Here is a 23028-nt window from a genome sequence, read left to right on the forward strand (position 1 = left end):
CAAATGGCAATGTCTGGAAAAGATTTGAGGTCATTAATTCGCTGCTGTAATATCCCGACTAGCATTTCAGTCCCCACAATATGGGCCTCAAGAGTGGAAACCTTTTTAGCTATCTCCTTGACTTCAGCAAAAGCTACATCAGTTTTGCCACTCAGCTTGATGTTCAGGCAGCTTGGACTCCACCCAGGCCTCATAAGAGTATCTCATGGAACCGTGAGCTAGGAGGCTAGCATACTTCTTGTGGACATAATGTTCACCTGGATTTGGAGAATTATATGCCATTGCAGAGAAAAAGAACAACCACAGACATCACAATGAGGGCTTAGCCTGGCATGTCACACCCATGCCCAGCTAGCAGTGACCCTTATATGAGTGGGGGGCAGGACATCCTGAGTACTTTCAGATAAGTTCGGGGCTGATAGTTGTAGTTGTGGTAAGAGGTCTGGCTAAGTACTTCTTTTGCAGGCTTTGGAGAACAATGTGGATAACTCAGTCCAGGCCAGTTTCAGCAAGACGATTTGTCACTATTCGGTCAAACATGAAGACTACATTTACGTTACCAATCTGACGTGACTCAAATCCAGTTTTTCTTTTAATCCGATCGAGCAAATGTAACTTAACAGTGTGGGGTCTAATGCGAACATAGCCAAAATACGAGCAGCAGTCAAAAATCTTATTCTCTCAACACGAGGGGACATGAAAAGTAACGGCAATTTGTTTCTCCGTGGGACTAACATTATCAGACGATCAATGAGTTAGGTGAAACCAGTAGTTAATTCGGTCTATAATTTTCTCGGGAGATCAAACAAAAAACCGATATGGTCGATCCGAACGGAAATGAAATCGCAACGGAGCACCTGTAAAAGAAGAAATGTAATTCCAGCATTTATGCCAAACCTGTCGCACGCTTGTTTGCACTCACACCATGTATCATACCAAGTACAAACTATGAATTTAAAATTCAGCTAGATCAATATTCCAAAACTTCATTCGGTGTCTTGATTGTCGGGTGAAATCCAAACAAATCATAGCCAATGCACTGAATGTGTAAATTCAGAAAATAAGACGTTTTAAGATCAGAGTTTTATTTCAAAACGTACATTTTTGCCGAACAGAAGATAAACTTATTTACATTCTTTTAATTTACAACGAAACAGTAACTTGTTACAACGCTGTTCTACAGCCACCTAGTGGTAGAGTATATTTACAAAGCGCTTTCTTCTTGTCTGCTCCTTACAACCTGCCGTAGTAAGACCACCCTAGCATCAGAGATGGTGTTAGCAACCAGTAGCTATTTGTGTAGTAGCCAGCTAGCTATGCATAGCTAGCCTGTTAATAATCTAGCTAGTAATCTATGAACAGAGGAGCATTTACCTTTCAGTGCTGACTGTATTGTTGGTTTCGTAAACATGACCTCATACAATCCATCTGTTTTTCTTCTCATGGTCAATGGGCAAATCGAGGGAGCTAATGTAAATTATTTGCTACTACCGTAGATCTGCTAAATAGCTAGCTAACTAACATTACTAGTTAAGCATTAGCTAAGTTATTTGGCTTGCTGACAATCGTGAATTTGCACGAAGTAGCTAAAAGCTAACTTATGTTTGTCTTATATTTCCTCTGCTTTTGATTCAAGTTCCCGGAATACGATGATTTATACTGCAAATACTGTTTTGTGTACGGACACGACTGGGCACCTACGTCAGTAAGTGAAAAAGGCTTTAATTGAATTCATGGTTCTTTTTAAGTTAGCAGGTTCTGGTAATGAACGGATAGTTCCTTAGTCATTACAAAGAGTGCTATAGTTTATTCTTTTTATTTGCAGGGTCTGGAGGAGGGAATATCTCAGATAACATCAAAGGGAAGGGATTCCTCTAGAAGTTTGGTGTGGAACTTTCCACTGGACATCACTTTCAAAAGCACCAACCCATTTGGCTGTATGTTTACTATATCTGAGTTTTCTTTGTATCTGCATCAAAGTACAACAGTAGAATGGCATTGTTTATATTGCTGTGGCTTTTTAAAGTCATGTTTATTATATACTTTACTTTTCTGCAGTTTAGAACAAATATGACTATGTTCTTCTGTGTGATTTTTCAGGGCCTCAGATTGTGGTCAGTGTGTATGGCCCAGATTCATTTGGAAATGATGTTGTCAGAGGTTATGGAGCAGTACATGTTCCGTTTAGCCCTGGAACGTGAGTAGGCCCTATACTGGTGTAGGGAAAAGCTTGCATTATCATATTTGGTCTATTTGCTATATGCGAGGGTAACAAATTATTTTTCCAGACACACAAGGACCATTCCAATGTTTGTTCCTGAATCCACCTCAAGACTGCAGAAATTCACAAGGTAGGAAAAAGGTGTAGCCTTTATTCTTGTCAAATGTATGCACACTTTGACTACTACTGAATGCAGCTGACAACAAATGAAATTCAGAGGACAGCTTGAAACACTGCGTGTGTTTTAAAGCACAGCACACTGCATAACAGAACTTGTAACGTTTCATTTGAGCAGAATTTACACAATTCAGTGAGATGTAAACATTCATCTATTATCTTTCCAATTATTGCTGCTAGTGTTTCAAATAGCTGTTTATAATCCTGGCTACAAATAGGAGTATGAACATTCTGGGTTTAATCTCATATCTTTCAGTCCCATATTGTAAATTTCATCGTTGATTTACATGCTTAAATATGAATTGCATTATATAAAATGTTGTTGTCCTTAGCTGGTTGATGGGCAGACGTCCAGAGTATACAGATCCCAAGGTTGTTGCCCAAGGAGAGGGCAGAGAAGGTAGGGTCATGCCATGCATCTTTACTTTTTATTTCCTCACTCATGTACCATAACTTGCTGCAGTTTCTTCTGCATTGTAATGTAGCTCAGTGAGAGTGCTGCATTCTTATACTTTCAGTAACTAGGGTGCGCTCCCAGGGCTTTGTAACACTACAGTTCAACATTGTTACCAAGGACATGAAGAAGCTGGGTTATGACACTACCTCCACAGAGCAAGCACCTGCCATGCATCTGTCCAGAACAGAGCAACCTTATGGAAGCTGATGTGAGCTACAGCCGCTAACATGTTTCATGTACAAAGTGTTATTCCAAATTAGTTCCTTTAAGTTATTTCTGTAAATGTATGAAAGGTATAGATATTTTACTATGGTGTCTATGTATGTGTAATAAACACTTCAGGTGTAACAAGAATCTACCATTATACACAGTTGTCATTTGCTGTGTTTATTAATAGTATTAACAGACTGAAATCAAATGTCAGTGATGCAGTTTATTATTCCATTGCAGCTACAGGTCCTTTAGCACTTGCTGTGATTTAGACAGCATTGAAACATCACAGCTCATGTGAAATTTCCTACAAAACCATTACAGAAATAAGGTACAGAACATGTTACAATAGAACAAATGATAAATTATATTATACAGTTATAATGCCAACAAGTTGAGCACATCCATAAAAAGCAGCCTGCTCCCAGTAATATGAGACAGTTTGAGACAGTAAATATACAGACAACATGAAACAAATAAGGGTGTTTATGCATGTTCACAAAGTTAGTCCTCCACAATAAATGCATAATGAGTATATGGAAACAGAAAACAATACACAAACAGCAAAATGACAGGACAAACTGAGCTCGATATTGTGTGTCAGTAAAAGCAAAAACATGGCAAAACTAGTTTGCATAACTTTTAACAAAAGATTTCCATTTTGATAACCAATTGTTTGTGATGCTCATCAGCAAGGAGTCTGATTTTGCAGAATCTGGGTCTGCTTTAGCCATAGTGTCCATCACAAGGGCACTCCATATAGTTTAAAGCTGTCCTTCCCTGGAAGCCTGAGTATGGTTGTGGATTGATGACTGAGTACACCCAGGCTCTGCTACACAGCTGCACTGAGGCAGTGCTACCACAGCATTTCCAGCAGATGTCACATAAAATGGACAGTTCAAAAGTGTTTTTATATACATCAGAGATGATCCAAACCAGGAACAGCAAGGGTTGGGCCAATAATTAAAAAGTATATCTACAAAACTGCAACAGCAGATAGATCACAAGCACTGACTTTGGTAACTACTTTTGGGCAAAAGACTGAATTCTTGTGCTTGTGGGCTGGTACTACTGCCACTGGATGAAAACAATATTTAAAAATTATATAGAAGTCTGGAAATTATTAGACTTCTGTATTTTCATTTACCAAGCCAATTATCTATAATGTCAAAGTATACATAAAAATGCATCAATATCTGACTCAAAAGTAGATTGTTAATATTTCATTTAAAGTTTACATATCAAACTTTGGACATAAAATCAGGGCCAGTTATGAGCTAAGGGATTAGAGGGTTGAGATTCTGAGCATTTGGGGTAGTTTACACTGTAAATCCCCTTCCATCACTTTTATAGATGACGACCTTCAAATGTATTTCAAGACCACAGCTCAATAAAGGAAAAAAAAAAAGCGAAAATAATGCCCTATGCCTACTCAAGAACCCCCCCCCCCCGGTCATATCATATGTAATGTTTAAAATGTTCCAACTCATCCTAACACTATTATCTGAACATTTGTCACACGTGTTTTTGAAATGGCAAGCACTGATAAAATGCTTTATTTTTTAAAGTGTATATGAACTGATGGTATAACGCAGCAATGACTGGTTATATCAGCTAACAGCAAGATGCATTTGAACCTGATGAAAATAGTTTACCCCCGTCTTCCCAGTTCCCTTTGTTCAAATAGATTTTCCAGAAATATAAATTAAAAAAATTATGAAACAGAAAACAATGCAGACTGTTGGGTACTCACTGCAGAGTAACTCAAAAAAGCTAGTCAGCTGAAGACTAATTACATTTGTATTGAATAGCTGTCACCATAAGGATAGGATGAGAAACTGTGCAAAGAGTGAGCTTTACAACAGTACTACACAGTACTGAACCAAAACAACCCATTCAACCAACTGACGATCTCTAAGGATATGAAAAAGTAACAAAACAGGCTTCTGTTTAAAAGTAACCATAATAAGATATGGTAACATTCACCATCATGCATTAAAAAACGGATAAAAACAACCCACATCTCAACTTCAGTATGAAGTTCATCTTTCTATACATCAGATTTGGAATCACTGTAACATGCTACTGTGACAATGCCTCCAAAACATTAGCATTTCCAAACTGTGTGCCACGTGGGATTTTTTCCCCCCTTTCTTTTTCTTGTCTTTTCCTTTTTTACACCCTGGTACATAGTTCATGTCTTTTACAAACAGCCGATCATTGTTTGTCAAGCTAAGGAATAATGGTGAGCCAACAGTCAAAAGAAAAGAAAAAAGAAAAATCAGAGCATGTGCAAAATCCCTGCTTAGAACATCAAAATCATTACCATGTAAACTGATAGTGTCCTCTAAACTGTGTCTACTTATGCGTACTGTAAATACACATAGTGTATATGCACTGCGTAGAACATGTAGGCTGCTTTGATTAAAAAGGGTTAGCTTTAGCAATTATACAGCTTTAAAAGACTAAAATTAGAAAAACAAAAAAAATAAACCAGAATCCCTAGAGATTACTCCTCCAATAAGAAAAATATGCAATCAAAAGAAGTTAAAAACCGGGACCTCTTTGAATGCGAGGCTGTCTTTTGGAAAGCACCTGCATTACTAAGAGTGGTGAGAAGTCACACCTAGAAACACAGTAATCAATCGCTGACAGTCCATTTGAAGAAATTTAGAAAAATAAAATACCATTCATTCTATGGTACCTACCTCCAACAGGCAGAAGTGAGCATCTGCTGCCAATGTAAAAAGTGTAAACACCAGTGCTACTCCAGAAATTCTCAAAATAGCACATCGGTCTGGGAATCACAACAGACTATGCTGTCTATATCACAGGAGAGATGGGGCTGGGGACCAGGCAATGATAGCCTTTATTGTTCTTCACAAAAGGAAGGGGTTAGTGGTGCCACCAGCCTGGGTTGCAGTGCCTGTAGGCTGCAATGGTCCACTCATGAGGGACTGAGGCATTGACATGGAGCCTGGTATACCCATACTTGGCATCATCTGGCCTATGGGGGCGAGGGGTGCCATTCCACCCACGGGCACCATAGCGACAGAGCCAGTAGGTGGCAGAGAAGACAGAGGCATGGGGTCATTGCTTCTTGGGGTCAGGCTGCCAAAGCCCGAGCTGCTCACACCCATCATGGGGCTCACTCTCATCTGGTTGAGGGTGGGTGGCTGTGGCTGGTTAACTTGGAAGGGGTTGACCTGAGCTGCAGGAGCAGGAGCCCCTCCTAGAGAAAATGAGGGACAAGGGAAAAAGGCCATGAGATAAAGCAAAATTTCAGGACTATTGTCATGTTCCGAGTCTTGCCCAAGAAATCTACTAAGAGGACATTTTGTGCATCAATCACTTTGAAAGTCTTCAGCAATAAAAACAGGTAATTGGAAAAGGTAAAAACAAACTCAATTTACAGTCAGTAACTAAGGTGTGTGAACATGTACCTCCAGCAAGGAAAGGATTGGAGGCAGGCGTTGGTTGAGGAGGCTTGGTGACCAGAGAGTCTAGGTTTACCAGGGCAGCATTGGGACCCAGGAAAGACTCAGGGGTTTTTCTAGTTGTGGCACTTGAATGCAAATCAAAAAGGTCGGGGCTAGCAGACTTGCTGGTCTGCAAGGGCAATGATGAACTTCCTTTGCCATCTCCTACAAACCAGTGTTTAACAGACACCAAGTCATGTAGAACAATGTGTTTAATGTGCTTTTTGAAAAATAACCTAAAATGAGGACCTGCATAAAAAAATATTGATGAATGGTCTACCTGTCATCAATGAAGTACGCAGACTGTCAAACTCTGAGAGGTCTTCCTTAGAGGTACCGTTCGGTGTGGAAAAAAGATCAAAAGAGCCTATTGGTACAATAAAAAAATTAAATAAAATAGAAGAGGAAGAGCTTGACAACAACAAAATTACTGGTTTATATTTACCCCAGAACCAACTAAAAACCAGAGAAGTGTTCCACAAATACAGTACTGTCACCCAACTACTTAACTAGGCAGCAAGGGTTAACCTGCATCTAAAACACTAACAAACACCAGTACAATTAAAAATTGATGCAGTTTCTTTTTTAAGACTTTTTCAGCATCATAATGCCTTGAAATATAATAAGGACATCTGTCCACAGATGTTCAGAACACCCCAAGCCCCCCTTTCACACAAAGACACGCACACAACACTGTGGTACTGTGTATATGGGTACACACACATGTACACTGGTACCATTTGTTTTCATTTTCAGTTCACTTGCTTTGCCTAAAGCATGCATCTACCTGGGCCAGAAGCTTTGGGGCGTGTGGCAGGCCCTGAGCCCCAGGGATCAGCAGCTGCAGAGGCAGGGCTTGACCCCCAGGGGTCACTGCTCTTTATGGGAGTGACTGAAGCCCCTGCAGTGGGTAACCCCCAGGGATCCACAGGCGCTGTTGGCTTAGGAGTAGCACCTGCAGACACACACAAATCCGCGTTCTGGCTGGTAAGAGCTGGCAGGTTCTCACCTTTTTAGTGTGCTACAAAATCTGTTGCCAGTCCAGTCAGGGATTCACAACTCATTTTCTTTTTATTCTACAAACCAAGGACCCAATGCTTACCCACTTCCTGACTCCCACCCACAAATGAAAATGTCATTTTTGGATTATTACTTGTCCTAAAACCAAAAACAGAGGAATTCATAGACAAGAAACTCTAGCAATAATAAACAAACAAAAAGAAATGCACACAACAACTGTTTGGTCATGTAGTCTGGCATTCCTCACATACCCCTTAAATGGGATAACTAGGGAAAAATAAATAAAGTTACATATTTAGAAAATAATAGTCACGAATCAATCATTGTTATGACTGCAGGCTGGAAAACAACATGTTCTTTTATATAGCTCTGGAATGTGTGATTCAGCCAGGAGTTTTGTTGGCAAAACCTAAAGTGGTTGGTTTCCACTCCTGAAACTTTAGGACATATGCTGTGTGCGGGAGAGTGGAGAGAGCAAGCAGAGGAAGAGGCATTCTTAACAGGCATGCCAGGCACTGCACCTGCAAATCTGCATACTGAGCCTCTTTGTTTAGCACACACAGGAATGCACTACTACCAGCCGAGCTGCATTTCTCAGCCTCCCTGCAGCTTTCAGCTACACAGAGGCACGGCACGGGAGGGGAATGGAAAGAGCAAGTGACCAACAGTGAGAGTGAGAGATAGCATGAAAGAGAGTAGTAGGCAAAGAGAGGAGGGCTTGCTGAGCCTGAGGGGAAACCATTTGTCAACACCAGAATTAAAAACAGGCCAAAAGAATGCCTCCAACTATTCCAGAATCCTGATGCAAAATGCTGTTAACAAGGGGTTAACATAAATCAATATCCTATTATTGGAACTAAACAAATGCTGTGTGTGTGTGTGTGTCTAAACATCATACCATAACTCTGCCAGGGATCCGAAGCAGGGGCGGCTGCTGCCCCTGCCCCCGCCCCCCATGGGTCAACTGGGCGGTCAGGGACTGCGTCCATCAGATCCATCAGAGATGACTGTGGAGGCTGACACACACACACACACACACACACACACACACACACACACACACACACACACACACACACACACACACACACACACACACACACACACACACACACACACACACTTAGAGCTTGCAGCTGAGTTCTTATAATAAATAAGTCAGAATGCTGCACATAAGACTAAAGACTAGTGAACCACAGCCTAAGTAAGTATACTCACAGGACACAGAAAGTCCGCAATAAACAAATAAATAACCAAATAAACAAATAGGGGAAGAAAGGAAAGCATTCGTTGAATTAATAAAAATATACATTCTTCAAAACAAATCTGGACAAATTACAAGATAATAGCAATGAGCAGAAATGCATTAGCTGCCCAAAGGAAGGTGTTTTATTGAGGGCTCATCAATAGCTTAGTGGGCCCAGGAAGACAGCGCTTACCTGCTTTTTCTTTTGGGGCATTTTTGTTGTGCTAGAGTCCTTACGACTTTCTTCCAAGGCCATCTGGAGCCGCAGGTCATCACCACGGCGCATCCTCTCCTCCTAAGCACACACAGGCGCAAACACTTGGATGATGCTATAAATATACATTCTATTACATCTGTTTAACACAATTAAGGGCTGTGGATCACTCCATAACCACTGTACTAAAATAATCATGACATTATGTCTAGGCACTCCTGAATAATACATGACATCACTTTCATTTGACTAGCACTTAAGCCTCAAGCACAAATCAATAGCATGATGAAACTGCCAGCCAATCAAAAGGTGACAACACAATTAGGCACACCCAGCCATCGACCCCCACCTCCAACTACAATATGAGGAAACAAAGGAAGATCTTGCCAAGTAATCATGATGCATTTCCTTGAGGAGGCACTAATGTAGTCTTTATCTGAAGATGGAGCAGTACACCACTTAGCATTTGGAAAGCCATCTCTGAACCCATTACAGCTTCCAGGAAGTTTCTGGCCTGAAAGAGAGACAGTGCTATTCCTAGCTGAGCATGGGGAATTATTGCAATATCTAAGGAGCAAGCAACCCACATGACAATTCAGAGCAAGCCAGTATGAGGACGACTGACAGAATTACCCAAGAAAGCCACTTTTGAGTGCTTTGTTCCAGAGCTCAGTGAGAAGGCTCACACATTCTTTTACATGTTGTAAATGCTAGACCACAGGGATTCCTAATACAGAGTTCTCAAGGAACTCAAAACCACACAAATAAGACAATTAGTGCATGCTTTGCAGGGAAGGGTCCAAACCAAAGGCTACGTGCTTCTAGGTGCCGTGAAAACCAAGGTCCTGAGGACTTAGAGTAGAACATCCAACAGAACACGTAAGGTTCCGAGTAGCCCCTCGCCTGCTGAAGCCTCCAACGGGGCCTGCCTCTTATTTTTATATGGAAATTTATCCCAGATGTACAGGCCCTGAACACACTTCCTGCACAGAGCTCTTAGAGCACTAACAACAGACCAGCCTACCATTGCCCTCAGGGCTTCAGGGAAGCTTACACTTCCCGTGCTATCGATTGACCCTCACTTCATCACTACTGCAACACGTGTAATCACTGCCCCTAAACCCAGCAAGACATGCGGATGCATTGCTTCTATCCTAAGCGAACAATACCCCCACGCTCACTCGGCTCCAGCAGAGGAGAAGAAATCTGGTCGGCCGATCTGTGTAATCAGTAATCGGCAAGAAGAGGAGGCTTGCAGATGGGGGAGGTCATATTTCTTTCAAACACTGCCTCATGTTTTAAAGTCTCACTCTCAGAACAGACCTGAACTGCAGTAAAGCAGTCTGAGTGCTACCCTATACGCATGTTATGAAGCGTTTTCTAGAAGCGGTAGAATGTGCCATCAATATGCAAGTAGTTGCTTGCCTATACACATACAAAACCAAACCCTCAGAACTGCCAAAAGCATAGACATTCTAAATCAGCAGTGCCATACTGCCAACAAAGTTCCAAGGAATAAGCAAGAATGAGCTTTTTTTATTCAAAGCTCTTTACACCTGGGGGCAATCATCTGCGCTCTGGTGCCTGTGTGGACTTGTCCACTCCAACTTCAATGTAATTGTCTTCTTGACCTGTGCGCTACACCTACTGCAGCATTTGATGACACCATAACATATACATTGTCTACATGCATTTATAGGCAAATATACATTCTTTGCACTGTGTTTTGATCTGCTTCTACAGACAAAAGTCCAAAATGTAAAAAAAGGACATATGAAACCTTGTTTCCTTTTGAATTGTTTTTGAAGAGTTCAATGTAACAGGTAAATGACTGCTACAGTGACCACATATTGAGTCAGGTGGCATAGCTCCTGCTTTAGTAAGATGTGTGTAGACCAGCCCTAACCCTGCTCTAGGATCAGTTGTACGTGAGCATACAGCATACCTGCTCTGCTGCTTCCCTGCTCATTGCCAGCGCCAGCTGCAGCTGTAGCTCCTCCTCTCCACTGGTCTGTGGGCGGGCCTGCTCCAGTTCTGATGATGCATTGGGTGATGTGGCTGAAGGAAAGGGGGGGGGGAACAAAAAAAAAAAAAACAACTCAAGATCAGACTGTAGACTGCACAATTAACACACATTATAAGCAACTGTAGAATGAACACACATTATAAGCAAGAGTGATGTGAACAGGAACAAAAGGTTGTTTTCAGTTATTAGCTCTTGCACTGTTGTTCCCACTATGGAACATAATGAGAGTGGGCAGTTATGGCACATACCCCAAAAAAGAGCTTGGAATATTTGATGGGTCTGTAATTATCCCAAAAGACCCATAATCTTCTATCAGCCTTTTAAAAAATACATTAGTCACTCTCTAAACTATTTAAGCCTTCTGAACACATGATTTAAAAAAAAACATTTTATTTATTTGTTTATTTGTTTGTTTGTTTATTTCACATGCATACATATACACACACACACAAAAAAAATAATAATTAATAAATAAAGCCGACACCCGATGTTCCAGATTATTCCACAGCACTGTAACTACAAATATTCATGATCAGGAAAGAACAAGACAGAAATTAAAAGGTTGCCAAGACAATCTAATCTTCTGTGTACTGGACCACATGGATAGAATGAGTGGACGAAGCCTGTCCATCACATCTTCTGGCCCAGAGTGTGTGGTATTGAGGCCTGGACCTATGGCGTGACAGCGCTGGCGAGGCCAGAGTGAAGGATTACAGGCCTACAGTAAAACCAGTGCAGACCACTTCTAAGGAACCAAGTTTTCACTTTCCATACTGAGGCAACTTCAGTGATTCTTACTAGATATGCAAACTCATGTAAATGGTTTTAACCCTGACTAAAGAAAAATTACTGGGATTATTTATAGAGCCATTTCAGGCCAGTGCAGGTTAGAGGAAAATATTTGGTAAGGCTCTGACCTTTTAAAGCTTCCTCATTAGCCTGAGCTGGCTGATTGAAAAGCAGTAGTGATCAATAAACTGCATTCCTATCCATAACTCAAGTCCATCCTGATCCCTTTCTTTCCTCACTATTGACCAGTGAGAGAGAGAGAGAGAGAGAGAGAGAGAGAGAGAGAGAGAGAGAGAGAGAGAGAGAGAGAGAGAGAGAGAGAGAGAGAGAGAGAGAGAGAGAGAGAGAGAGAGAGAGAGAGAGAGAGAGCGAGCATCATGCCACCGTGTGCTAAAGCAGCTGGGCACAATTTCCTGGTTTCAAACCCCACCGGCAAAGGGTCCATCTGTGTGGGAGCAGGGGCAGAGGCAAGGTCACTGAGGGAACATGGGCGTGGAGCATTGCAACATCCCATCCTGCGTCACCAGCGACTCTCTGCCCCGCCCACGTTAGGACTGGAAATATGACTCAAGACAGGAGCTGAGCCCAGTCAGTTGGGCAACCTTGCACCTTCACATGCAGCTGACTGACCACGAGCACTTACAGCACTCCTCCCTGACAGCAAGGGTAACTGCTTCTTTTTCCTTGTCTTTTCATTTTTCTAATTCTTACCCAATTCCATTTCACCCACTTTACTACTGTACAACTGCTATTAGTGTGGGAAGGGGACAGGTAACATTGAATTCCATCAGAACAGGTAAATTCAGTGTGTGGCGTCACTCAGGCATCATTGGACAGGTGAGTACACTTTAGCGAGAGTAGTAACTCCCTGATTCTGTATACCAGTCATATTCAAATCTGGACCTTAAATCCCTATCCACTCCTGGATTCTGGAATATCTTACAATTGATTAAATGATTAATGCAAATGGTTGGGCACCCGTTACATTGGACCCCCAGGTAAATGGATGGGTAGTAAAATCAGCAGGGTTCGATCTGACCTGTGATTTGAACCCAGTAAAAAGCATAGACAACTGTGAACTTTTGTTCATGAATAGTTGTGGAACCAAACTCTGATACCACTGATGAGTTGCAAACTTCCTAAACCACCTGAGATCCAGCAAAATCAGCTTTTTCCTTTGCACCACATGACTAGCACATCAGACACAATGAGGATTCCATCAGCTATTACAGTCACAAAAACATACCACAGATATCCCAGACTCTCTACAGATACCTCTTGCATTATACACATTTCAACCTGCTAACATTCAAATGCAAAGAAGGGGCTTTGAACTTGTGTTAGTGAATACAAGACACGCAGGCCTTTAATCTCAGGAAGGATATTTCAAAGGTCCATATGGGACCAAGATGGTACCACTGGCTAAGAATAAAACAGCTGAATGAGAAAGGCTGGAGATGTCCAACTGTAGAAGCTTCTGGTAGTGAGCTTGTGCCGTGTCAATCAGCTACAAGTGGAACAAAAAGAAAGATTAAGAGAAAGAAAAAGCCAGCTGACATTTCAGTGGTGGTGTGGTTTCTAATAATTGCCTTTAGTTTATAGACCTAGAAAAGCACCAAAGTGCCCCCCCCCCCCCCCCACACACACACACACACACACACACACACACACACACACACACACACACACACACACAGCAAAGGAGGTCACTGAGCTTTGATATGAATCAATAAGATTAACACAAGGGCAAATCAACTCATATTGAAAATGTTCTAGAAAATCATACTGAAGATAAAGTGGAAACTACAGAGGAAATCTGACATCATAAAATGACTCAAAGCCAAAATGAGACATGTAAATGTTATTATAGATATTTCCATCAGCTGTTCTACTACACTTATGTATTCCCTTAGGCAACACAGAACGATCTAACTAAATACCTAACAAACTAACTGAATGAATTCAACACTAGATATATTATTTAACTTATGAGCAAGCATACATGTTCGGTCACTGTGTCCATAAAATCCCTGTAAAAAGTATCTTATGATAACTGACAGATACCAGACAATGTCAGATAAAGGCTAGAATAGTTTACTGCAGCTCACCTAGACTTCACTGCTTTATTTAGTTAGTTACACTAGTCATGATGCTGGAATACTGTTCATTATCTCCTACATTCCAGATATGGCTACCTTAAAGGCTCAGTAAACTATGATTACCCCCAGACCATTCACAGATGTGCCACACCAGATGTCCAGAGATTATACAGTTATATCTTATGCCATTTTAGTGCCCCTCATTATGTAACAGTACATTTTTTAAACTTCATATTCAATGCAATTTTTGTCCTAAATGAATGCAATGAAGTGTGAATTAGACTTAACAGAAGGCCCATTTACAGCTTCTGGAAGGACAATACCAGGAAACTTCCACAGGAATACAAAACATGCCGCTGTTATCACCCTGGTTTTTCTTGTATTCATCTTTTTTTTTTTTTTAATCAATGACTCAGCTACTTGCATTTCCATTTTTATGAAAAGCACACCAAGTGAAACACTAGCTCCCCCACTGACTTCCACCCCAAAACCCCCAAAACTGGTCAAAAGCTGATCTGGGTCAAAAAGATGAGACTGAAGGGAGGCCTCCCATCACCACATGTTAACACAATGACTGTATTCCATGTTCAACCTTCACCTATTCCTTTTCTGTAGGTTGAGTAAACTCTTCTGAGACTGGCTTCCTGAGATAGACTATCAAATTCTTTAGTCATGGGTTGGGAGTGGGGCGGGACAGAAGAGAGATGGATCTTACTTCCTCTGCCAAGTACAAGAGCACAGATTAGTGTAGCGCACCTCAGAGAGTTCAGGAATCCTGCCTTGCTGAAAGCAGGACATGACAAATGAAATGGAAGGCACAAAGCAGCTCAGAGGACTCCCACGACCAGTAATGCTGGGAAAAGTGTGGCAGCGTAGCTGAGGAGCCATGGGCCGAAAAAAGCAATAGCACACACATGGCTTTCAACTCTCCAGTTTATAGGATTATTTCATGCAGGCTCTGCCATGAGAGTACCCAGTGGAGGCCATGCTAATCTGAGGCTAGGCTGGCCCAAGAGGACACTACTGTGCTCTGCATCCTAACAATAGCATTCTAACCAGAATGACTCAACAAACTCTTATAAATCTACCGAATTCTTCAGTTGTTCTTTCTACAAGGTTTACGTGGAATGGACTGAAAACCCTAACTGATGTGGGTTGTATTTAACATTTCTTATTGTAAAGCCTCATTCATGAGAAACATAACACAAATCACACATTGCTACTGCCTTACAAAGACCAATTCACACCTCTGTATCTTAGCAACAGCTGACCACATTAAGCCAAATTCTCTCAAAACAACCAGCATTTTCTCCTACTTGACTGTTTAAAATGTTTTATGCTTTTCAGTCTTACATAGGCCATAAAATAAGTTCACAGTGCATTCCATTGGTCAGCAAACTTACACCCATGATAGGATGCTGGTGAGCCCTCTGAGCGGCCATACTCCTCTGAGTAGCTGGTGGACAGGTTGGGCTGGCTTGAACCGCGGCCGAAGCCCATCTGGTGGCTGCTGCCCACACTCGTGGCCACCTGGGCCATTCGTTCCTTAGTTTTGAGCGCCTGTGAGCGCTCACCCTTGAGCCGGTCATCATCCTTTAGCAGCACCACCAGCTGCTTGGATTTCTCCCGCACATTGATGCCCTGGTCCTTGCCGTCACGGTCAATGTACTGGAAGTCCTTGAGCGTCTGGATGGCGAAGATGTTCTCCCTGCACTGCAGCGCCACACGCTCAGAGCCCGTCTTGATCAGGTAGTCCAACAGCGTGAGTGCCTTGTACACGTGACGCCAGTTTTTGCCATGGTCGTTCAGCCTCTTCCAGATCATGCTCATGATCTCAGAGAAGGCCACCACATTGTACGTGAGGTCGGAAATCTCTGACATCAGAGAGCTGGACGGGCCCCAGGGGTCATTGGAAGTCGCCTCCCTGACCTTTTTTTCTGCCTCGGAGTAATTATTCACAACATTTTTCATTTGTCTCCTAATTGTAGAGCTCGGCATAGTGTGGTATCGTTCGTCAAAATCCTTGCAAAAAGAAAAATATGCTTGAAAGAAAGTAGTTTTTATTCCTCAAAAAACAAAAAATAAAGTAGCTCTTGCTCTTCTGTCAGTTTTCAAAGAAGTTCAGATTTATGAAAGCTTTTAACAAGTCCAAATGTGCGCTTCCTGTTTCAACAATTCCCTGGGTCACTTGGTGCCTGTTAAAACCATTTCCACACAGAGCTGGAAATCAGCATGGCGAATTCCTCCATTACCTGGAACAAAAAAAGTTAAATACATATTGAAATAGTCTAAAGGTTATTTGACTAAAGGTAACTTATTTACACCATATACCAACACACCATTTAAAGAAATATTCCACAGCTGTAGTGATGTTTGCAGGAAAGGATTTATGCTTATGACCTTAGGGCAAAATTCTTTGAACCATATGCCCTTTGCATCAAAGATGCATATGCAGCCAAAGTCTAGCAAGCACATTTCCTGACAGCACTTGCTGTACCTCACCTTTAAAACATTCCCCATAGTCAGATAGAGAGAAATAGGTCACAGCTGTGCACTTTCCAAACACAGAATGTGTAGTAGGCTCCCATCCAGGTAATGGAACATTACCAGCAAACACACACAGTTACGCACACACACAGTTCACATTACAGCACTGAGAATCACAGGGTGGCTCAAGGCTTGACGTGGTTCCTGTTACACATCTTACGGTAATAAGACACTACCGGCATGTGGGGAGTCTCATTTCCCAAAAGTAACTGCACCATGCTGTGCTCTCCTTTTCTGACAGAAGCATGCATAATCAGTCTATGGAAATGACCGCCATAAGTTCATTATTAAGTAAAAATGCATCAGTGCATCCAGTAATTACTAAATCTATGTAAACATGTCCTTCTTATTTCATTTTACATTTAACTGTGTCAGTGTGCTCTTCTCAAAGCTTACATTAAGCCTATACTTCTCATGATTCCAATACATTACTTTCCAGATTTAAATTAAAAAGTCTAGCTCTCAGACTACTGTGCTGTAGACACTTCAGTATTTTACTAAACAAGGACCCACTTGGCAATGATAATGACATGTTAATCCTACAGCCACAAGCTGAAGAGGATGTGGAACAGTAGCAAACAACAATTTGGGATGTCCCATAAGTTCATTAAAAAAGTTACTGAAATGTGACTGCAGTACAACCTCTCTGCAGACCACCCCACCACCACCCTACTAGCACCACCTCCCCCAAGTCTGCATACACATGAATACAGCCAGGCCCTAATGAAACATCTGCTGCTTTAATCACCTATTCAGGCCCAGCACACAAGAGGAAGAGAGGGGCGACTGTATCAGTGCTGGAACAAAGCCCCAGCAGCCCTCGCTGTGACCGGGGGCCCAGGAAGCCAGCACACAGGCTGGGTCTGTTTGAGGATCTAGGCCACACAGTGGCCTCTACCATACTAAACAACAGGTCAGGTCTGAGCACTGCCAATATCAAGGCAACTCAGTGATTGGCGTTGAACGGAAGCCAAGCACCAGGCAGAACGGGTTCAGTTAGTAGCAGATTGAGAATGAGTGGCTGGCTATACTGACTTTACTTTCACACCAAAGAACTATGACTAGGAATTCCTTGTTGCAAGACTGAGCTCCCAAATGACCAAATTAAAATCTTGAAGCGAGAATTCTAAACTAGAACACTTACTGTCAGATAAACCAGGGGCTGCTGTTGCCAGGGTCATAGCTTTGGGAAGGGAATCTGAACTTGAGAGAACTTTCAAATGAATGAGATTTTAAGCATCTCACCCATTTATAAGACACCTCCACTTGCTGGTGTTTAACAGGTGACATATGAAAAACAAAACATGCCATTTTTCTAATTAATTTATCCGGTCTACTCGTTAAAGACTAAAAGAACAGCATAATTCAGATTCCCTACCTTAAAGCAAATTAGACAAACAGAAAAAAATAAGTACCCCACGTGACCTTTTGTTTTGCTTCATGTTTTTGCTGAGTCATAATGGGTTTTGCTTTCAGATGAACAAAATGAATTCTGCATGCTACTAATACTACTCATGAAGTGATCTGATGAAAAGAAAACTCTACAATCTAAACATGAATAAGTTCATTAAATAGCAAGCCAAGGTAAACTGCATTTAATGGGTATTATACTGAATATACTATATTTTAACCATTATTAACTCTGTGCTGATCATTTAGAAACTTCTGTCACTATTATAAATTGACAGACTTGCCATAAATGGTTGGTTAATCAGTTGAGGCAACCATAATTAGGGGCCTTTTTGAATAAATCAATAAATAATTTTGGGGGGGTTATAACCCATCCTTGAGCCACTCTCAGACAACGGGTCATTCTCTGCAATATTTACATGCACCAATTCCCTGCACCAATTTCTGATTGGAGTTTTTAAGGCCCCCGGTCTTTAAAAGCTCTGATGTGGGAATGAGTGCTTTGGGAGTTATTACACACTGTTGTGTATAATTCACACATAGGTGAGTGTGTTGACTGTATACATAGCATGGCCAAAAAGGACAAAGAACACTTTTGTCCAATTGTATTTTCAAGTAAAATTCTATATAACAGAAGAAACAAGATCGATCACTCAAACACAGATTTTTTTTGTTAAGACTGATGACAAAGGAAGTGAAAAAATGAAAAGAAAATATCAGAAAATCCATTTTAACAATCATTTTTCTAAATGTTACTTAGTAACACTTAGTAATCATAGTAATCTTCAACTTGGTGGTCATCTAAAATAAATTTGATATATTATTCATAAACAATCATGCAATGCTACTCCACAGGAACTGAATCCCTACCAATCCATAACTGCCTGCAAGTAAGGCAGTGTGAATACTAATATCTCTGGCTAAACCACTGCATACCCATGGGAGTGAGAGTGCAATTCCCTTGCACAGGTGTGCAGCTGAATGTCCTGATATGGTTGAACTTTGACAAGGAAAAAGGGAGGCATGTGCCAGCAAGCCCTGAGTTTTAGTAGCTTCATTATACAAGAAGTGAAAAAGAACACATGGGGCAAAATGAATGAAGCAGCACTATATAGAAGGGAATAGAGGGTTCTGCTTAAAACGTCTGCACCACACCCCATTACCAGTAAAACCAGAAGGTACTATAGGTGTTTTTAAAACATTAGCCACGAAGGCCTAAATAATACCTCTATTTTTACTACTGCTGCTACTACTAACAGTAATAGCAAGAGCGTTTCCTAGAACAAAACAAGCATAAAATTCTGATAACATGCATGAGTTAGATAGAAAAAACGAGAATTAACCTGTTCTGGCAGTTCGATGTTCTGTAACTTTTCAAAAATAGATCTTAAGTTCAGCGTTTATAGCTTTGTCAATTAATAGCCGAGTAGCTTCTGCATTTATATAACCTAACTGTTGTGTTGCACAATGAGCACCGCTTGCTCTATTGTCCTCCACAGACCCCGCATGCCATGCAAAACAATGCAGAACATGGAATGGGATCGTGTCGACTACGCATGGGTCACGGACCCTGGTCACACGACAGAAAAATATTCTCCATACACGGGTGTGTCCACTCAGTGACCCAGTGGATGACCGGAGCGGGAACTCATGGAATGCCTATATTATTTCACAGTGTAAATTCAGAATAATTTAGCTCCAATAGGCTAGCTACATATTAAGCAACGCTTCTTGTGGCAATGTTGGTCTAGTCACATGCAATAACTAGTGTTAAACATACCCCTCCACTCTACAAGACTTCACGACGAATGTCGCCTACATAAAACTTTTTCAAAATATGCATCCAACTAATGAACAGCAACTTGTGAATCTGTGGGAATGTTGTGTTCAGTATTAGTAGCAAATTTGAACGAGCCAAAGCTAAGCAAATATCTAACCAGCGAATCTAGAGCTCTCATATGGAATTATAAAATTAAAACAACGTTAGCTGGCTACTTGCACGAAGCTCGCTAGCTCGCTAGATTACACGAATATGACAAATAAGACACCATATGAAGCATAAATTAATTTGATTTCACAAAATCACGTTTTCCTATTGAATATTAGCTAGGTGAACGTGTTTTAATGACAGAAACCGTCTGGGCGTACGCATATAGTTAGCTAGCTAGCTAACGCTAGATATGATAGCCAAATTAGCTAGTTAGCGTTAGCCTGTTTGCTAGCAAGTACGTTAGCTAACTATCTTGGGTTGTTAAACCTACTACGGAGCAATAATTTGAGTGACCTAACCCTAGTTAGCGTTAACCAACGCTAGTTAACCAAGTTAGATACATGTAGCAAAACAGCAGAGATAACATAATGCTGAAATGACGCTGCATGTAATGTTGCAACGTTTAATTAATACCACAAAATATGTAACAGCACAGCTAAACATTAGTGTTCAAAATGTTGATAACAGATACACATACATACACACACACACATACACATTATATATATATATATATATATATATATATATATATATATATATATATATATATATATATTACACACATTTAGCTAGTTAGCAAGCAAGGCAGTGACAGAATATGCATGAAAAGTTCAAGCAGATGTTAAGACAATGTTAGCAGTAGTTGCCTCGAGAACTATTTCTATCCCGTCAGATAGTTGGCCAACACGTTGTCTAGTCGAGATTTTAAAATAAAGATAAATTAATATTTAATTTTCAAATGATAAAATATAACTAGCTGGCTAACTAACGCGTTAATCAACATAAAAATGAAGTAAACGAGCGTCGTTAAGACAGCAGGTTTTCATAGCTGTCGTGCTAGCCACAACTTGACGAACGTCGCTATCAAGCTGTCTTAAAGGTATTTCCTAATATTAGCTAGCAAGCTAGCTAGAGCGCCAATCACCATCCAGTAGCTAAACTACCATAGATTGTTTTATATAAAACGAGCTTGTTGGAAATCTAGTTAGCCAACTTGATCATCTCGCCAGTGACAATGGTTGATCGGTGCTTTTTGGAGATACAAACAAACTAGTCATGGGTCACGTAGTTCTCTAGCACTTCAAACACACAGGACCAGCTAGCCAAGCTTGCTAGTTAGCGAGCCATCACTATCCTAAAATAACAAAACAGAAACTTACCAATCCCTCCGTGGTGTTAAATCAAGATTCGGTAACGCTAATTGTCCGGGAACAATACCCGGCTTACGCACCGGGTAAATCTATGAGGAAATTTTGCTTCCTTTCTTAAATTTACTCAACTTCATCAAAGTATCTTGCTGGGACTCTGTTAGTGTTTGTGTATGAAGCTTGCTGGCAGGCAGGCTACACGTCGCCGTTTGCGCTGGCCCCGCTAGTCTGGTCCGTATTTGAGGAGACAGTGCGACACCCACACTGTCCAACATGGCGGACGAACTGATAGACTTCCGAGAGTGCAAGCGCAAAGGGTGTGACCAGATTGAGTGGGTTCTACGAGTCATCTTATAATTAATTTATTTCTTTAATATTTTTCCTAGTATATGCTTAGATTGTTACTGACTATCAGAGAGAATACTTTCAGAAACTCCGGTGCTGGTTTTCAGTAAACCTAAAACACTATAAATAAAACACTCTTCTCATTTAGAACATTCCGGTGGCAAACGTCACCCCACCGGTCCAGTGAATACTGATAGCCGGAGCCGTTTCCGTCTGATGAAAGCAACAATTCTAGCTATTAATAAAATGCTAAAGTGAAAAGCTGTATGCACCTTTTTACATAAAGGTGATGGCACATTGATGCTTCAGGAGTTCAAATCAGCTTTCTTTACCTGTCGAAATTCAACATGAGTTTTTGAAAAACGACACTATTATATTAATTTCAAGAACAATCTTTTGAACCGTTGTTAACCTTTTTGTATCTTGCACATATAAAGCCAGCGTAGCCGTGTCTTTAAGCCACTTCCGTTTTAAAGCCTATTTATATTACATGTGACATCACACAATTTGCATCGTCAGAGATATCTCATATGGATAACACTTCATACGCTATGCATGTATTTCCCATCTGATCAGAAGTAACGCTTCCACAATGCTTTTAGTTTTTTTTTTCTTTCCATGACTAACAAGAATACAACGAATATAATAACATTTTGAACCCTGGCTTTGTATAGTCACTAAACAAGCTACATTTTCACATCGTTCTGTGCATCATAGTTGTCCATGCTGTCTTTTCATAAGAGTATCCTAAACACACACACACACACACACACAGACACACACACACACACAAACACACCGGGAAGTATCATAAATAATTAATCTGCAGGATAAATTCAAGTAGCCCAGTGCCTAGAAATGTTCAGTAAAACCTCTTGGCCTTGCCCATCATTGCTGCTGTACAGCAAATATGGATAATTGTTGATGGCTTTCAACAGTCCTGTCTCTTTCCAGCTACTATAGAAAAGAGAAAGCACTTTTTCTATGTTATGGTGGCGCCTGTCTAACTAATCTTAGTTACTGTTGTCATATTCATCACATTCCTTGATCTTCGGGTGTTCTGTGTCTTCCTTGTATAGGCCCTAATACAATGACTATTCCCTACTGAATCTCACTATAGAAAAAAAAATTGGTTCTATAATCCAAACTAGTTCTCTAATCCAAGCTACTTTGTGTGCACTTGTGTGGCCCCAAATGTTACATAAGCACCCTGCCAGATATATATAGGACTTTTTTTTTTTGAAAGAAATATGTTTGACTTTAGTAGCAAACTAGTTTACATTGACAAGCACTTTCATATTTCATATTTATACACAGTTGTACTGAATGCCATGATATTTGAATAGGTTTTTATAAACTTGTCTTAGTGAAATTTTACATTAGACCAATATGATTATGTTTTTATCCATAATTGCTTGCACAATGTGTTGTAACAGCAAATGGTAAACCTGGGATTTACTCCAGTATTATTTAGTAATGACTTAATTCTGGTCACAAACCTCCAGAAATGAAGCTATGCTGCAGGGAGGAGTAATGTTGAAAAACTAATGACAGACATTCACCAGTAGAGGGCTGCATCTTACAAGTCATTTCATAACAGAGTCACTTCAAGTCAACTACAATTCAGAGTACATGAAAAATCCAAAG

At 40.8% G+C, this 23028-nt stretch overlaps 2 protein-coding genes across 4 annotated transcripts; one reads left to right on the forward strand and one right to left on the reverse strand.

The window, feature by feature from the left end:
• Positions 1–1234: 1234 nt before the first annotated feature.
• Positions 1235–3221, forward strand: b9d1 (B9 protein domain 1). Its single transcript, XM_027022193.3, has 7 exons — positions 1235–1472; positions 1637–1705; positions 1826–1937; positions 2101–2197; positions 2289–2351; positions 2731–2798; positions 2917–3221. Exons 1-7 carry the CDS (start codon positions 1410–1412, stop codon positions 3060–3062), a joined length of 618 nt encoding a protein of 205 aa, XP_026877994.2. The 5' UTR covers positions 1235–1409; the 3' UTR covers positions 3063–3221.
• A 5-nt stretch (positions 3222–3226) lies between these two features.
• Positions 3227–21316, reverse strand: epn2 (epsin 2). 3 transcript variants are annotated; one of them, XM_027022192.3, is made up of 9 exons: positions 21049–21316; positions 15342–16190; positions 10970–11082; positions 9004–9105; positions 8463–8571; positions 7332–7499; positions 6825–6911; positions 6509–6709; positions 3227–6297 (listed from the first exon to the last, which is right to left on the reverse strand). In XM_027022192.3, exons 2-9 carry the CDS (start codon positions 15934–15936, stop codon positions 5945–5947), a joined length of 1728 nt encoding a protein of 575 aa, XP_026877993.2. In that variant the 5' UTR covers positions 15937–16190; positions 21049–21316; the 3' UTR covers positions 3227–5944. The 3 variants fall into 3 exon arrangements, with proteins under 3 accessions (XP_026877993.2, XP_026877992.2, XP_081555779.1); XM_027022191.3 differs by having other exon boundaries at positions 8463–8580; positions 21049–21315; XM_081699653.1 differs by lacking the exon at positions 7332–7499 and having other exon boundaries at positions 8463–8580.
• Between the last annotated feature and the right edge of the window lie 1712 nt (positions 21317–23028).

Source organism: Electrophorus electricus, chromosome 2 (genome assembly GCF_041902795.1).
Source record: "Electrophorus electricus isolate QZ-2024a chromosome 2, ASM4190279v1, whole genome shotgun sequence".
In the NCBI taxonomy this organism is placed as follows: domain Eukaryota; kingdom Metazoa; phylum Chordata; class Actinopteri; order Gymnotiformes; family Gymnotidae; genus Electrophorus; species Electrophorus electricus.

Bases quoted from the DNA above. Each gene is read 5' to 3' on its own strand.
- epn2 (XM_027022191.3), bottom strand. From the start codon at position 15,936: ATGCCGAGCTCTACAATTAGGAGACAAATGAAAAATGTTGTGAATAAT. The intron at 9,106-10,969 runs GTATGCTGTATG...GTGTGTGCTTAG, and splicing joins GCAGGGAAGCAGCAGAGCAG to GAGGAGAGGATGCGCCGTGG. The intron at 8,581-9,003 runs GTAAGCGCTGTC...TGTGTGTGTCAG, and splicing joins TGCCCCAAAAGAAAAAGCAG to CCTCCACAGTCATCTCTGAT.
- b9d1 (XM_027022193.3), top strand. From the start codon at position 1,410: ATGACCTCATACAATCCATCTGTTTTTCTTCTCATGGTCAATGGGCAA. The intron at 1,938-2,100 runs GTATGTTTACTA...GTGATTTTTCAG, and splicing joins AAGCACCAACCCATTTGGCT to GGCCTCAGATTGTGGTCAGT. The intron at 2,198-2,288 runs GTGAGTAGGCCC...TTATTTTTCCAG, and splicing joins GTTCCGTTTAGCCCTGGAAC to ACACACAAGGACCATTCCAA.